Source organism: Mustela lutreola, chromosome 6 (genome assembly GCF_030435805.1).
Source record: "Mustela lutreola isolate mMusLut2 chromosome 6, mMusLut2.pri, whole genome shotgun sequence".
Taxonomy (NCBI): Eukaryota; Metazoa; Chordata; class Mammalia; order Carnivora; family Mustelidae; genus Mustela; species Mustela lutreola.
In genome coordinates this window covers 90325860-90342189 of record NC_081295.1, presented here as the reverse complement: position 1 = coordinate 90342189, position 16330 = coordinate 90325860, and the positions used below count along the sequence as shown (strand labels likewise).

The window sequence follows — 16330 nt, the reverse complement described above, 5'->3', positions numbered from 1 at the left end:
ACTTAATCAGTATTTCAGCTGGGGTAGCCATATCTGGACACCTACTAATACCAGCCCTGGGAAGTGAGGCAGGCTTGGTGGGCCCCGGGACCCTGAGCAGACCCTGCACCTGGCAATTATCTGGAATCATCCTTCAGAAACACAAACTGCCTACCGGCCAGAACTTCATCATCCGCCTGCCCGCCGTGGGGCATCTCTCCGTGGGTGAACACTTCCCACATCAGCACGCCAAACGCCCAAACATCCGACTTGGTGGAGAAATCACCCTCCAGGATGGCCTCGGGGGACATCCAGCGCAGTGGCACCCAGGCCTGGCGGAAGTGGTAGTACTCACTATGGGAAAGAAACATGCACAGGCATGGGGCGGGGCCTCATGGCCCACGGAGTACCAGGGGGTACAATGGGTCACACGGCCTGAGATCCCAACCTCATCCCAGACCTGGCTCTCATACCCAGGCTAGAACCCAGCTTTTCTCCAGCAAGGCATTCAGAGAAATTGGTAGCATTTAGGCTGAGCATGGGGGTATGCTGGATGAAAATTTAGAGGCATCCATGTGGTGACTGGTGCCTAAAAATTCCATTAAGAATCAAAATTTAGGGGCGCCTGGGTGGCTCAGTGGGTTAAGCCGCTGCCTTCGGCTCAGGTCATGATCTCAGGGTGCTGGGATCGAGTCCCGCATCGGGCTCTCTCTGCCTGCTCCCCTCTCTCTCTCTGCCTGCCTCTCCATCTACTTGTGATTTCTCTCTGTCAAATAAATAAATAAAATCTTTAAAAAAAAAAAAAAAAAAAGAATCAAAATTTAAAGCTTAAAAAAAAAGGCGGGGGGGGGGGTGGTTGTGCCTGGGTGGCTCAGTCGCTTAAGCATCTGCCTTCAGCTCAGGTCATGATCTCAGGGTCCTAGGATCGAGCCCCGCATCGGGCTCTCTGCTCAGCAGGGATCCTGCTTCTCCCTCTCCCACTCTCCCTCCTCGTGCTCTCTCTCCCTCTCTAATGAACAAATAAATTTTTTTTTTTAAGATTTTATTTATTTATCAGAGAGAGAGAGGGGGAGAGAGCAAGCACAGGCAAACAGAATGGCAGGCAGAGGCAGAGGGAGAAGCAGGCTCCCCGCTGAGCAAGGAGCCCGATGTGGGACTCGATCCCAGGACGCTGGGATCATGACCTGAGCCGAAGGCAGCTGCTTAACCAACTGAGCCACCCAGGCGTCCCGAACAAATAAAATTTTTTAAAAAGAATTAAAATTTGCCTCAACATTAGTAGTTTTAAAAGCTAACAATCATATATTTTTCTGTTTAAAACAAAATGTAAAAAAACAAGAACACGTTAAATGGAGAAAAAACTTCGAAAGCTTTACTAGCAATAAACCAATTAGGACTCAAGCTAACAGCCAGACGCGCTGTGGTGGCGCAGAGCCAGAGTGACCCTCAGAGAGGTCCCCAAGAGGCTGTGCGGTGTTTCCTGGCACCCCAGGGCAGTCCCTGGCCACCGCTGCTGAGCTCGAAGCACTGGGCTTCAATACAGTGATTACCGAATTCAGGAAGTTGCAGAGGGAACCGTATGAATGGCTAAATTATACATGAACTGTTATAAAGTTTGATTAGTTATTTTAAAAATGGTTAACAGAGATAATGTCTAAGCGTCAGGGCCCACTGGCTAGGAAGGCTGCGGCACCTTTGAAGAAAGGATGGGGAGGCTCTGTCCCCTCTCAAGCCCTTCAGCCTTAGGTCAAGTGGATGCTAAGCCCTTTCCCACATACCCCCAAGCCCCACCCGCCGTCTGCCCCTCGCCATACCCAACTGGGGCCCTTCTACCTGTTGTACACGTCCTTGCTGAGCCCCAGGGCCGACACCTTCACCTGTCTCTGGGCGCTGACCAGGCAGTTCCGAGCGGCCAGGTCCTTGTGCACAAAACGATTGTTGGACAAGTGCTCCATGCCCAGGGCCACCTGGGTGCACAGTGCCACCTGCAGCGAGAAAGGGGCCTGTCAGAGCAGCCCAGGACTAGAGATCAAGAGGACTGTCTTTGGCACAACCCTTGGTGAGGTCTCAATGCCATCAGCGTGATGCATAGGAAGCCCCAAAGCAAAGATACAACAGCCTCGCTTTCCTTCTCTGTAAAATGCGGCTACTAACAGCACCTATCTCACTGGCTTGTTAGAAGAACTGAGCTAAATGAAATTATGCTCTTGGAACCACTCTGGCACACAGCAGGTGTTAGATGGGATAAATGGCACATGGGGTAGGGAGACCAAACAGTGACCCCTTGTTGGGTGAAACATAACTGGGCAGGTGGTGCCTGGGGGACGAAGTCGGTCAAGCAACAGACTCTTGGTTTCAGCTCAGGTTAAGATCTCAGGGCTGGGAGTTTGAGCCCCACGTCGAGCCCTGCTTTGGGCTCAGCTCAGTGGGGAATCTGCTTGAAATTTTCTCCCCAATGGTCACACACACTCTCTTTCTGAAATAAATAAATCTTTTTAAGGCATTTTTAAAAGATTTTTTGATTTGAGAGAGAGAGAGAGACTGTAAGAGAGAGCATGAGAAGGGAGAAGAGGGAGAGGCAGGCCCCCCACCGAGCAGGGAGCCCAATGCAAGGCTCAATCCCAGGACCCTGGGATCACGACCCCAGCCAAAAGCAGAGGCTTAACAGACTGAGCCACCCAGACACCCCAAATAAATCTTCTTAAAAGGGGAGAGGGGAAGAAAAGAACTGGGCAGTAATCATAGTTTATATGTTTATGGGTTGTTCCTTTTTACTTCAAAATCATGAATTTTCCTCCAGCAGTGTATAGAACAAAACAACAACAAAATGTGTGTGTGTGTGTGTGTGTGTGTGTGTGTGTGAATGTACATACATGTATAACTCGTTGCCCCCAAGGAAAGGAATTGGGGACTACGGGGTAGAAAAAAGTAGGGAAATAAGATGCCTGAGTGGCTCAGTTGGCTAAGCGTCTGCCTTCCGCTCAGGTCATGATCCCAGGGTCCTGGGATCAAGGCCCGAGTCGGGCTTCCTGTTCAGCAGGAAGCTTGCTTCTCTCTCTCTCCCACTTGCCCTGGTTGTGTTCCCTCTCTTGCTGTCTGTCAAGTAAATAAAAATCTTAAAAAAAAAATTTTTTTTAATAAAGATTTTATTTATTTATCTGAGATAGAGCAAGAGAGAGAACACACAAATTGCGGGGGTGGAGAGGGAGAGGCTCCCCATTGAGCAGGGAGCCCGATGTGGGACTTGATCCTAGGACCCTGAGATCATGATCATGACCTGAGTCAAAGGTAGACACTCAACTGACTGAGCCACCCAGGTGCCCATTATTACTATTTAAATTCTGAATTGCGGGCGCCTGGGTGGCTCAGTGGGTTAAGCCGCTGCCTTCGGCTCAGGTCATGATCTCAGGGTCCTGGGATCGAGTCCCGCATCGGGCTCTCTGTTCAGCAGGGAGCCTGTTTCCTCCTCTCTCTCTCTGCCTGCCTCTCTGCCTACTTGTGATCTCTCTCTGTCAAATAAATAAATAAAAAATCTTTAAAAAAAAAAAAAAAAAAAAAAAAAAAAATTCTGAATTGCATATAGAAGAATCTGTAAAATATATATACACTTCCAGAAATAATTATAATGCTCACACCCAGGCAACTCTCACTAAGTAAACAAATAGAAACAAAATCTAATGACACCAGAATCCCCGAAGCCAGAAAGCCTCCTTCCTTATCATATGTACTCTCCCGCTCAGAGGTAACCTCTATCCCAACTTCTATAATCGCTTCTTGGCCGTTCTTTATAGTTTTACCACTGCCACATACATTCCTAAACAACAGAACTTAGTATTGCTGTTCTGGAACCGGACAAAGCTGGAAGCATACAGAATGCCTACATTTTTGTGCCTTGACCCTTTCATACAACACTGTGAGATTCAGCCTTTTTTTTGCAGGGACCACTGTACTCTGTCCCTTTTCAGCAGGAATATGCCACAACTCATTTATTCCAATACCAATGGATATTTGTGTTTGTTTTATTTTTTTCTAGTTCTTCTAAGAACAGGGCTGCTATGACTGTTCTGATGGGTACATGTGCACGAGGGTTTTGTGTTTTTTTTTTTTAAGATTTTATTTTATTTGACAGAGAGAGAGATATCACAAGTAGGCAGAGAGGCAGGCAGAGAGAGGAGGAAGCAGGATCCATGCTGAGCAGAGAGCCTGATGTGGGGCTCGATCCCAGAACCCTGGGATCACGACCTGAGCCGAAGGCAGAGGCTTTAACCCACTGAGCCACCCAGGTGCCCCTACATGCACAAGTTCTTTAAGATGCTAAGGCAAGTGTCATGGACTAAGAGTATCTCTAGCTCTACAAAATAGTGTGAAATTATTTTCCAAAGTGTAAGACAGTGGGGGATATTTTTCACTGATATCCTTTTTAAAACATCAAGCCATTGGGGTGCCTGGGTGGCTCAGCTGTTAAGTATCTGCCTTTGGCTCAGGTCATGATCCCCGGGTCCTGGGATCCAGCCCCACATGGGGTTCCCCACTCAGCGGGAGGCCTGCTTCTCCCTCTCCCACTCTACCTGTTTGTGTTCTCTCTCTTGCTGTATCTCTCCCCGTCAAATAAATAAATAAAATCTTAAAAAAAAAAAAGTCGAGCCATCTGTATGATGTCATATATATGATGTAACATATTAAATGGAATTACAATTCAGTTATAGTAACATTTTCAAAGTATGTATCAATGCACTGAACAAATACTGAGCACCTACTGTGTACCACACACCACTGGGCGCCAGTGGAATATAGTAGGCACAGGAGGACGGGGTTCTCAGCAAGAGGGCAGTCTGGAGGGGAGATGAGAACTGTATCTGCAGAGGGTTGCTGCCACCAGGAAGAAGGTGGTCCATGCCCACAGGGAAAAGCAGAAGGCCAGAAGAGTGCTTGAAAGATCCGCAGCCCCTCTGTCGCCTTATATGCAAACCTCAGGAGCAACCACTGGGGACACATATGATCTGAAGCATTTCCTCGTATATAAAAACAAAGCAAACTTGGGGCGCCTGGGTGGCTCACATGGTTAATTGTCTGCCTTCAGCTCAGGTCATGATCCTGGGGTCCTAGGATCAAGTCTCACATTGGGCTCCCTGCTCAGTGGGGAACCTGCTTCTTCTGCTTCCCTCTCTCTCTCTCATGAATAAATAAAATTAAACAAACAAACAAAAAAAAACAAAGCAAACAAATGAAAAACAGTCCCTGGGAAAGATTATTCAACAAGTCACTGGCCAGCTGTGTGTTTCTCCGGGCATATGGGTCCATACAGGACCATAAGGGAGAAGTCAGCCACCGAGGAATGCCATCGTAGAGAGGTGAAGATCAGAATGTGGCCAGCAACTGATGTCAGCACAGAAATAGTAATCAAGGTCCCGTGATATCGTTCTACATATATCTGATTGTGAAAGGTCAAAAGTCTGTCTCCAATTTATCTCAGGTGGTTCAGGGAAAAAATAAATGCATGAGGGGGCGCCTGGGTGGCTCAGTGGGTTAAAGCCTCTGCTTTCAGCTAGGGTCATGATCCCAGGGTCCTGGGATCGAGCCCCGCATCGGGCTCTCTGCTCGGCAGGAGGCCTGCTTCTCTTCCTCTCTCTCTGTCTGCCTCTCTGCCTACTTGTGATCTCTGTCAAATCAATAAATAAAATCTCAAGTAAATAAATAAATAAATAAATAAATAAATGCATGAAACTAATATCCATGTACCCATGGAGAGAAAAAGATAAAGTCAATGGGGCAAAATGCAAACGACAGAATCTCGGTAAATGGTTTGTACAAGTTCCTTGAATTAATCCTGCACTCTTTGAAGCTTGAAATATCAAAATAAAACTTATTAAACACAGACACACACAAAAATTGTCAATAAACACAAAAAATAACACTAAGTGGGTGCTGGATGGCTTAGCTGTTAAGCATCTGCCTTTGGCTCAGGTCATGATCCCAGGGTCCTGGGATGAAGACCCGCACTGGACTCCCTGCTTAGCGGGAAGCCTGCTTCTCCCTCCCCGACTCCCCCTGCTTGTGTTCTCTCTCTCTCTCTTAAACTGTGTCTCTCTCTGTTAAATAAATAAATAAAATCTTTAAAATAAATAAGTAAGTAAATAAAAATTTTAAAATAACACTAAGTAAAAGCAGCCCATGTGTGGGCCAATAATGACAGTAGCTCATAGGGACGCCTGGGTGGCTCAGTTGATTATGCATCTGCCTTTGGCTCTGGTCATAATCTCAGGGTCTGGGGATCAAGCCCTGAGTCAGGCTCCCTGCTCGGTGGGGGAGCGTGTTTCTCTCGCTCTCCCCCCGTACCTCCCGCTACCTTGCTCATTTTCTCTCTCTCTCTCAAATAAATGAAAATCTTAAAAAAGGAAAAAAGCTACAAAGATTATGGTTGATCTGCTTTTTCTTCTTAAGATTTTATTTCTTTATTTGTCAGAGACAGAGCACAAGCAGGGGGAGCGGTGGGCAGAGGGAGATGCAGACTCCCCAGTGAGCAAGGAGCTAGATGCAGAACTCTATCCCAGAGCCTGGGATCATGACCTGAGCCAAGGGTAGACGCTTAGCTGACTGAGTCCCCCAGGCATCCTGGCAATCTCCTTCTATGCTCTTGATGTTGCGAAGGGCAAACTAGTGCATGGGAGTAGCAGATGGCCTGCTGCAAGGAGGAGAGCACCTAATCAGAGAAAAGGGCACAGGAGCGTGTCGAGTCCCTACTGTGTGCCGAGCCCTGAGCGAGGCTGGCTGCCTCTCCTGCTTGCACTCTGTAGGGTGGGGGCCATCCTCAGTTTACCCACAGTCCCAATCCAGGCTTTGTACCACCCCCACCCAATGCCAGAGCCTAGCTCTTTCCTTAATACCGCAGCTGCCTCTCCTGCATCACATCTCTCCCTCCCAGGTGATGGTGATGGGGGCACAGGAAGGGCTGTCTGCTCATCGGCAAGCCCCGGGGTGAGGTGCTGGCTACAGACAGACCCTACAGACCCTATAGCATCCCTGGCTGCCTCTGAGCTGCTTCACTGGCCTGGCTCCCAGGGTCACGGAAAAGTTGGCAGAAGAACCAAACCCGCACACCAAGGATGGGGGTCACTCCAAAGACAGATCTCAGTCTGTGTGCACTGGCCAGTGACATCCCTGTCGGCGCCCTGCCTCCACGGGTGGCTTGCGAACTTGTGGTCACCACCTGTTAGTATGTCATGAAACCAATTCAGTCCATCTTAACTAGCAATAAAACTTTTAAATGGAATAAGAAATATCAGAGTACCTAATAGTAAGGGTAAATGTCATTCATAAAACAGTTTTCATTAAAATATGTACATATACACGCATGTGATGGCTTGTGATACAAAATGTGTTTTTGTGGCAACTGGCTCTCAGTCAAGAAAAGTTTTAAAAATAGGTCTAGGGGTGTCTAGGTGAGGGGGGTTCAGTTGGTTAAGCAACTGCCTTCCGCTAAGGTCATGATCCCGGAGACCCAGGATCGAGTCCCCGCATCAGGCTCCCTGCTCAGCGGGGAGTCTGCTTCTCCCTCTGACCTTCTCCCTTCTCATGCTCTCTCTCTCAAATAAATAAAATCTTTCAAAAAATAAAATAAAAATAATGGTCTACATCCAGATGGCCAACAGATACATAAGAAGGTGTTCAACATCACTCATCATCAAGGAAACGCAAATCAAAACCACAGTGAGATACCACCTTACACCTGTCAGAATGGCTAGTATCAAAAAGACAAGAAGTAACAAATGTTGGCAAGAGTGTGGAGAAAGAGGAACTCTTGTGCACTGTTGATGGGAATGTAAATTGGTGCAGCCATTCTGGAAAATAGTATGGAGGCTCCTCAAAGACCTGAAAATGGGGCCCCTGGCTGGCTCAGGTAGAGCATGTGACTCTTTTAAAACTATTTTTTTTCTTTTTTTAAGATTTATTTATTTATTTGACAAACAGAGATCACAAGTAGGCAGAGAAGCAGGCAGAGAGAGAGGGAGGAAGCAGGCTCCCTGCTGAGCAGAGAGCCCGATGCGGGACTCGATCCCAGGACCCTGAGATCATGACCTGAGCCGAAGGCAGCGGCTTAACCCACTGAGCCACCCATGCGCCCCTTAAAACTATTTTTTAAAATATTTTTTACATATTTTATTTGGGGGGAGGGTAAGGGTAGCAGGGAGCAGCAGAGGGAGAGGGAGAAGCAGACTCCCCGCTGAGCAGGAGCCTGACACCGGGGCTTCAGTGAGTTTGAGAAATGGTTCAGGAAAAAGCAAACTGAATGCAGAACACGTTATAAAGTTACATAAAACTATACTTCGTTAACATCAGGGGAAAAAAAAAAAAGTGAAACAATGGTCTAAACCCTTGTTGTCCAAATCAGTAGCCCCTCGCCCTGTGCGGCTCCTTAAGTGAATTAAAACTTAATGAAATTAAGAATTCAGTTCCTCGGGGCGCCTGGGTGGCTTAGTGGGTTAGAGCCTCTGATTTTGGCTCAGGTCATGATCCCAGGGTCCTGGTATCAAGCCCCGCATAGGGCTCTCTGCTTGGCAGAAAGCCTGTTTCCTCATCTCTCTCTGCCTGCCTCTCTGCCTACTTGTGATCTCTGTCTGTCAAATAAATGGGTAAAGTCTTTAAAAAAAAAAAAAAAAAAGAATTCAGTTCCTCAGTAACTCTAGAACATTCTAAATGCTCAGTAGCCCCATGAGGCTAGTGACTACCACACTGGACAGCGGCAGCTATAAACTATTTCCATCATGGCCAGAAATTCTTCAGAACCACTGACCCAAGCCACCACCACACAAGGACCTATCTACACAACCAACATGCCAGCCTCAGGGCTTGCCCACGTTCTGTCTAACCCCTGCAGCATCTGACTGCACATACCGCTGTCCTCAAGGCGTGCTAAGCTGAACCTGCTCCTGGTCCTGTCCTTAGCTTGCCAGGACCCACAGACGAGTCACAGGTTATGGCCCCCAGATTTCAAAATCTCCATCACCTCATTAGCGACTCAAAACATGCATTATCTCTAATTATGCCAACACCCAGGGCCTATGTCTGATTTCCAGCGCTATCCCGCTGCGGTCCTAAAATTCTCCCGGGGCTTCCTGCAGCCCACGCATGCCAGCTAGGCACTCTGGTTCCAATTCCACGCGACCAGGGGACACCCTGCCTACCATCCCACCACCCCTTGCAAACTAACTCTTCCTCCTTCTATTCCCCTAGAATCCTAAGACTAGAAAGTGGTGTAACAGCTCACTAGATTATTAGTACAAGAAAGTATCTATGATTTTAGTAGATCCTTCCTACTAAGTTACATTTTCATGCAATCTCCATTTGGGGGGATTTTTCAAGTTACTAATGAAGATCCACATGGGTATCAGAATCAATTTAGTAGGTTAAAAAAAATAAGATAGGAAATACCAAGTGTATCAAATACAGTATTTTGAAAGTATGACTTTAGGGGTGTCTGGGTGGCTCAGATGGTAAAGTGTCTATCTTCAGCTCAGGTCATAGTCCTGGGGCCCTGTGATAGAGCCCTGCATTGGGCTCCCTGCTCAGTGTGGAGCCTGCTTCTTCCTCTCCCTCTACTGCTCCCCCTGCTTGTGTTTTTTTGCTCTCTCTCAAATCAATCAATCAATGAATCAATCTTAAAAAAAAAAAAAAAATCAGCTGGAGAGCCTGTTTGAAAAATGTAGGTCCTCAGACCCCACCCTAAGACATTTCTATCCCCTCGGTCTAGAACCTGCATTTTTTATTTTACGCAAACCCCACTTCCCATTTGATGCTGAATATTGTCCTGAGACTGTGCGGAACACGACTTGTGAAAGCTCCCCCATCAGATTTACGATGCTAGGGGTGAAAAATGGAGGACAGATCTTTAGCACAGGTGATAATGACTTTCAGCCAAAGAGAGTCCTTTAGGTCATGTGACAGAGGTAATTGATTTCCTGTTCTGCCTGCCTATGTCCTGGTCCCCAAGAAAACTACCTGACTCCCCTCTATCCTGAAGCCATCCCCTTCCTGCCATTCAACTACTTCCTCTCCTTGAGAACTGAACTCAAACTGCTTTTTCGACCAGGAAACCTTCTTTTTTTTTTTTTTTTTTTAAAGATTTTACTTATTTATTTGAGAGAGAGACAGCGAGAGAGAGAACACAAGCAGGGGGAATTGGAGAGGGAGAAGCAGACTCCTGGTTGAGCAGAGAGCCCAACATGGGGCTTGATTCCAGGACCCCGGGATCATGACCTGAGCAGACCCTTTACAACTGAGCCACCCAGGCACCCCAGGAAACCCTCTTTGTTAACCACACCATGTGTCCACCTAAAGGATGTGGAGGTCTTCAGTGTTTCTTAATTTCTGTCTCTCACTCACTTTCTGTGTCGTCCCTGAAGTCTGTAAGGCACTCGCCATATTCATTTTCCCAAGCTCCCCCACTAGATCTTAGATGCCCTAAGGATGCCTGGCAGTTTCCGTTCTGCAACCCTGCTAGGGTCCGGGACTGGTTCAGTAGAGACTCACTGGCTCCTTGCATGTCCTGACACACTCCTTAGTGGGAGGGGCACACACTGTCCCCCAGCTTTCCATCTACAGCCACTGCAGACAGTCGCTGCTGCTTCTTGGGGATAGAGCCGGGGCCTGGTGTCAGGAGGCCGGCTGTGGGTGATGTGGGGCCAGGTCCCCTGTCCTGTGTGGGCCTCACTAAATTCACCTACAACTACGAGGAAGTTAGCCTGGGGGTGCAGAGTGACTTTCCCAGAGAGAACCCGGGTGATGGGTCCCATTTCCCTAACTTATCGAACAGCCATGCATGTCTGCCCTGCCCCCAGAATCTGTGAGCTTGGTGGGCCTACAAGGCAAGGAACCATCACCTGGGAGGGAGGGCCCTAGCCTCCTAGCTACCTACCTGCCCTGAGCTGTGACTCATCTCTGAGGTGACTCTGCTGTCAGCTTGGTATTGGGATGCCCAGGCCCAGAGAAGGAGGCAGCCCCATTTCAGAGGGGAGGGAAGGAGGCTGTGGGCAGAAGAGCTGGGCCACAGAAGGAATCGTCTGAGGTGGGCAGAGGGTAGTAGGCAAACTTTCCCTATATCACTATTTCAAGTCAGGTCTTCACTGTGGGGCCCCCGGCCAGATATCTGGGCCCAGAAGGCAGAAGTGGAAGGAAATGCTGCGGGCAGCCCGCAGCCCGAGTGAAAGTGTGAAAACCACAGTGGGCAAAACATGAGTGGCCCTTTCACGGAAGTCATCCACGCTCAGAAGCTGACGAAACACTCTGGGGGGCCACAGCCCACCCTGCCCGGCCCTCACCGCTCCCCCAGCTCAGCGCTCACTACAGGAGCCGATGTCCTCCTACTCGGCAAGGGTGAAGAGCAGCCCTTCCAAACGAAGGCACCGTGTGGCAACACAAAGGCATTTCACAGTTACAAGATCTGTGACAAGTCCCTTAACCTCTCAAAGCCTCGGTTTCTTTATCTGCAAAATGGGGCTAATGACATTTGTTTCCGAGGACTATTGTGATGGTTAAGATAATGTATGTAAAGTCCTGCCTTGTCCGCAGGGAACATTCCATCAGCGGCACCTCTGTCACCAAGATGGCCCTTGATCCTGACCCACCCTTGAGGACCTCTCCCGCCCTGTCCTCACCTTCTGCTTGGTGCTGAGGGGCTGTGGCTTCAGTTTTTCATCCTTGCTCTGGGAAATCCTCAGGAACTGTTTGAGGTCTCCCTAAGGGAAAAGCCGAGCACTTCTGTCAGGTCAGAGGCCAACTGTTCTCTCCAAAGCATTAAACCCATCAGGGGCTTCCAGAACACCCAGCTGAGCAGGAGAGAACCCCTGGCCCTGTACACCCACCCCGGCCAGCTCCCCCTCCACTGGGGGAAGTCCAGTGGGAATTTTAAAAATATATAAGAGATGGCTCCTAGAAGCTCTCTCAGTCACAGAGACAGCAGGACTGCCATTCCTACCCTTGGCAGAGCCCCAGACAGGCAGGTGACAAGACTCCTGCCTTCAGGGAATCAAGTGGAGAACACAGCTCCTAACCATCACAGACCCCTGAAAGGACATCTCTGTCCTCTGGGGGTTTATCACCTAAGAAATATACTGAGGGAGCAGTAGCGGCAGAAACATATATAAAATACTCATAAGGGCTTGCCAGTGGCAAGGAGGAGGACTGCTCCCCCTCTCTCCAGCCGACCCGAGGATGTAACGAGCAGCAGCCTGAGGACCAAGGGAGTAAAGGTTAGGGGATCAAGGGGTTGGGGAATTCAGAGTATGGGGCAGCTCCAGGCGTGACAGGTGAGATGGAAAGAGAAGGCTGGCAATGGGGCTAACACTGGTGCCCCAGAGGGGAGAGGATGCCAGGAAGGATTTCCAAGAAGGAAAGCCGGGTCTGCTAAGTTTTATTCTCAGGGGGGTGATGAGCCCGGCAGAGAAGGAAAAATGACAAACGGAAGAAAACATGAGTCCAGGAAGGAGACCTGGGATGCATCTGGGTGGTGTGCAGAGTGAGAAGCTGGGGACCAGCCCCACACACGGGGGCCGGCAGACAGGAAGGAGGGAGCACCAGTCAAGGTGCCGTTCAGTCAAGGAACGGCAGGTGTCGGAGAGCTAGCAGGGACAGGCGGCTGAGTGTCCCCGGGGGCAAGCGTCTCCCAGCAAGCTGACACAACATGAGACAAGGCTCCGTGGTGCACACCCCCAAACCGGCAGGGCCCCCCCCAGCATACCAGGTCCACGTACTCCAGCACCATGTAGTGGGGCTCGGCTTCCCGGCACAGCCCCAGGAGCCGCACCACATTGGCATGGTTCAGCTTCCCGAACATCTCGAACTCCCTCCGGAAGTCCAGCTGCTGTTGCTCGTCTCGGCTCTGGAGGCTCTTCACAAGCACCAGGGTCTCTGCCACCCCCTCCTCAACGCCCTGCGCCTTCGCCAGGAACACCTCCCCAAACTCACTTTTCCCTGTGGGTACACGTCTGGGTCAGCCAGCTGCTCTCACCCCAGCAGGGAAGCTCCTCCCGGGGTGGTGGGGGGGGTGCCTTGCCCCTCTGTCACCAGAGGGGAGTCTTGGCTGCACCCCACCCATCCACCTGAGGGGCAACCCTAAGCAAACCACTCCCCGCCCTGCCCTGGGCTTCATAGCATTCTCACACCAGCATTTTCCAAAGGATGGCTGGTGTGAGAATTTTAGGAGGCTCTTAATAAACATGTTAATAGCTCCATGTTTTAACGTATCCTCAGAAAAAATTTAACTGCCACTAATCTGTAACTTCTCACATTTTTTCCTAGAACAACACTAACTTGCATTAATTTTGTTTTTTTCTGTTTTTAAAGGCAGCCAATCTGAAGGAAACACCAAGTAAATAAGGCACAGGGAGTGACTACAGCCAGGGAGGTGAGCCGTGTACAGGTGTGGGGACACACTGGGATTATCTCCCCTCTGCTTCCTGCCCCTGGCTCCCAGGCTCTGGGTTTTAGGGACCTTGGAGACAGCAGCCCTAACCTAGCCTCCAGACAGTCCTGTCATTATGCTGTGACCGCTGCAGCCAAGGCAACATACCCAGTGTGGTGATGGCCTGCAGGCTGGTCCTCGGGAAATGCATCTTATCAGTTGTGCTGTGGCGTTTGTTGGTGGCCGCAGGACCGGAGCCCAAGCTGGTCAGGGCCACTTCCTCTTGGATCTCCGCGGAGGGCTGCCCGTTCTGCAAAGGTCCACCTGGGAAGAAGAGGCATGGTTGGGAGGCAGCAACATAAGACTAGACACTCTGGCCACCATGGGCACCTCACTTCTCTCCCCCAAACCTCTCCTTCTATCAAATGGGTCCAATCATGGTGTTCCACGCAAAAAAGGCCAGTCCAACTGGTGAACTGATGGGGTGGGGTACAGGCATCCCTTAGAGTAAAAGCACTGATGGACACAGCTGACTACTACCTCTGAGATAGAACCAGGTACACAGGCCTTATCTGGCCCACCGGCCCCTCAACACTGCATCAATCTAAGGGGCTTTGCTTTCGTGGGGCCTCCACTGCACAAAGCCCTAACCGTGCACAAAGGGGAAGTACAATGAGGGAGACCCAGGCCCTGCTTTGGAATGCCTAGATGGATAGGTGCAACCGAGCAATGCCTCTGAGAGAAGGGCAGGAGCAGGGGAACCAGCACGATGTCCCTGGGGGAACTGAATGGGCAGGAGACAAGTGTGCCACTGAAATACGAAAGCATGTATTAATTGTGCTTGTGGTTTAGCGGCACAGGGAGAAACAGGCCCAGCAAGGTAGAAGCCGGCCCTGAGCCTCCCATGAGGAGGTCGTGAACCAGGCTGCTCAGCTCCCCAGGCCGGGGTAATGGGCCAACTCCAGGCTTCCAGCTGGGGTTTGGGCCCGATCGCCTAGAGCCCCGGCAGGCAAGCACCACAGCTCTCTCTGTGGCCACCAGGGGGCGCTCAGTACCCGCACACCGCCCCGCCGCCACAGGCCATCCCTCACCGTTGAGACACTCCATCTCGGGCTCCTCGCCCTCTGGCTGCTTCTGGAGGCGCTTGGCCTTGCAGCGCTTCTTGCAGTAGAACATGAGGCCCAGCACGGCAATGATGTAGGCCACAGCAGCACCCACAGACAGCCCGATGGTCTGGATCATCTTGTAGGGGGGAGGGCTGCCTGGACCCTCGGACTCCTCCAGCACTGGCTTGTCTGAGAGACACAGAGAGGGGTCTGGGCAGGGCCCATTGAGGCCAACCCAGCCCTCCTTCGCTCCAGCCCCTCCCCACCCTACAGAGGCAACCACCTTCCCACCTCCTCCTAGTCGACGACCACCTCCCAGACACCCAATGGCCTGACCAAACCAGAGAACCAGGGCGGGTCACCACGGTCTCTGAATTAACAAGGGGTGGATCCTAGGGCCCCACTGAAGTCACAGAAGTTCTGAAGGATCTGAAGCCAGTGATTCCCAAGCTGGGGTGCATCTGAGATGTGAGGCCAGGGACACACATAAAAAGAAACACACCTGTCAGGACGCTAACACAAACCCACGCTATCGCTGACAAGCTTCCTGAGTGGACTTGGTATCTTGAACCAGTCCCTTAAGAGCAGCATTTGGGAATTCCTGATTTAGGATCCCAGATGGCCAGACACAGAATACACGTTCAAGAACGTGTTTGCGGAAAGGATCTTCCAGACTAGGGTCTCTCAATGGCCTAGGGTCCCATGGTGAAAGAGGAGCCAGGAATCATCAGGGAAACAGGGAGAGAGGCCCACTAGGGACACCACTAGGACTTCCCAACTCCCACCCACACCTAACACTTCAACCAAGAGGCCTTATCATTTCACTATTATCCATTCAATGTTCCACAGAATATTTTGTCTAGAAAAACGGTTCTGCTGTTAAACCACAAGTTTAAGAACTTCTCATTGAAACCACTCTCATCTTACAGATGTAGAACCAAGCCCCTGGAGCAGAAATAACACCTCCAAGGGCAGAGAGCTGGTGAGGAGAGACCAGACCCAAACCCCGAGTCCCTGACTCCTGGCAGAGCCTTTTACCAGATGGATCTTTTTCTCTGGGCCTCCGGGGCATAGTAACACTTTCCCACGGCACCCTGGGCTGCTCCCCTCCCTGCCTCCCCACTCCCCCAGAGATATGTGCAGCCACTGCAGGAGACCTGGCAAGAAGCATTTTAGGACAAGAGGACCACCCCTACACCCCCCACACACACCCCTCCCAACACACACACACACATACACACACACACACCAGCTGTGGAATGTTAAATCAGCAACAGCTCAGCAAGGAACCCAACATTATGCCACAGCATGGTGGGAGCAGAGCCAGCTGAATTCCAGCCCCTAACATAAAAAAGGATTTCAGGGTTCTCCGTATACAGGGGTCCGACGAAAACAAAGATGAGAAAGAAGTGTGGCCCCAGCACTTCCTCTACAGGACACAGCTCCCCAGCACATACCCACAACATAGAGGGGGGCCTCCGTGTGCTTGATGTTACAGCTGTTGCCCGCGATGCAGGTGTAGCGGCCCGAGTCCTCGGGAGCCACGTCATGGATCACCAGGGAGCCATTCTGGAAGATCTGCATCCTGCCAGGAAAGAAGCCACAGCGCTACCCACCTCTCTAGCTCCTGGGGAAGACCGGCTGCAGGAGAAGTGCGATGGGCTAGGGAAGCAGATGGGCCCTACCTAGGTCCCAGCTTGGTGGGGTCCAGGATGCGGTCTTTGCCCTTCCACTGAATGAGCGGCTTAGGGTCTCCCTGGGCCTCACAGCGCAGCAGGGCCGTGTGGCCCTGGTACACGGTCGTGCGCTCTGGCTCCACCTTGAAGGTGATGAAAACTGGATGGGAAGA

General features: G+C 50.5%; 1 protein-coding gene across 2 annotated transcripts in view; it reads right to left on the bottom strand.

Annotated features, from left to right (window-relative positions):
* PTK7 (protein tyrosine kinase 7 (inactive)) overlaps positions 1 to 16330 on the bottom strand; it is a 65868-nt gene that overhangs the window by 1328 nt on the left and 48210 nt on the right. For both annotated transcript variants that reach the window (XM_059178008.1, XM_059178009.1), the window contains exons 12-19: positions 16167 to 16317; positions 15939 to 16066; positions 14467 to 14670; positions 13544 to 13699; positions 12713 to 12945; positions 11631 to 11711; positions 1813 to 1964; positions 155 to 333 (exon numbers count right to left, since the gene is read on the bottom strand). In XM_059178008.1, the coding sequence (XP_059033991.1) occupies positions 155 to 333; positions 1813 to 1964; positions 11631 to 11711; positions 12713 to 12945; positions 13544 to 13699; positions 14467 to 14670; positions 15939 to 16066; positions 16167 to 16317 (1284 nt within the window). The remainder of the gene's footprint in view (positions 1 to 154; positions 334 to 1812; positions 1965 to 11630; positions 11712 to 12712; positions 12946 to 13543; positions 13700 to 14466; positions 14671 to 15938; positions 16067 to 16166; positions 16318 to 16330) is intronic.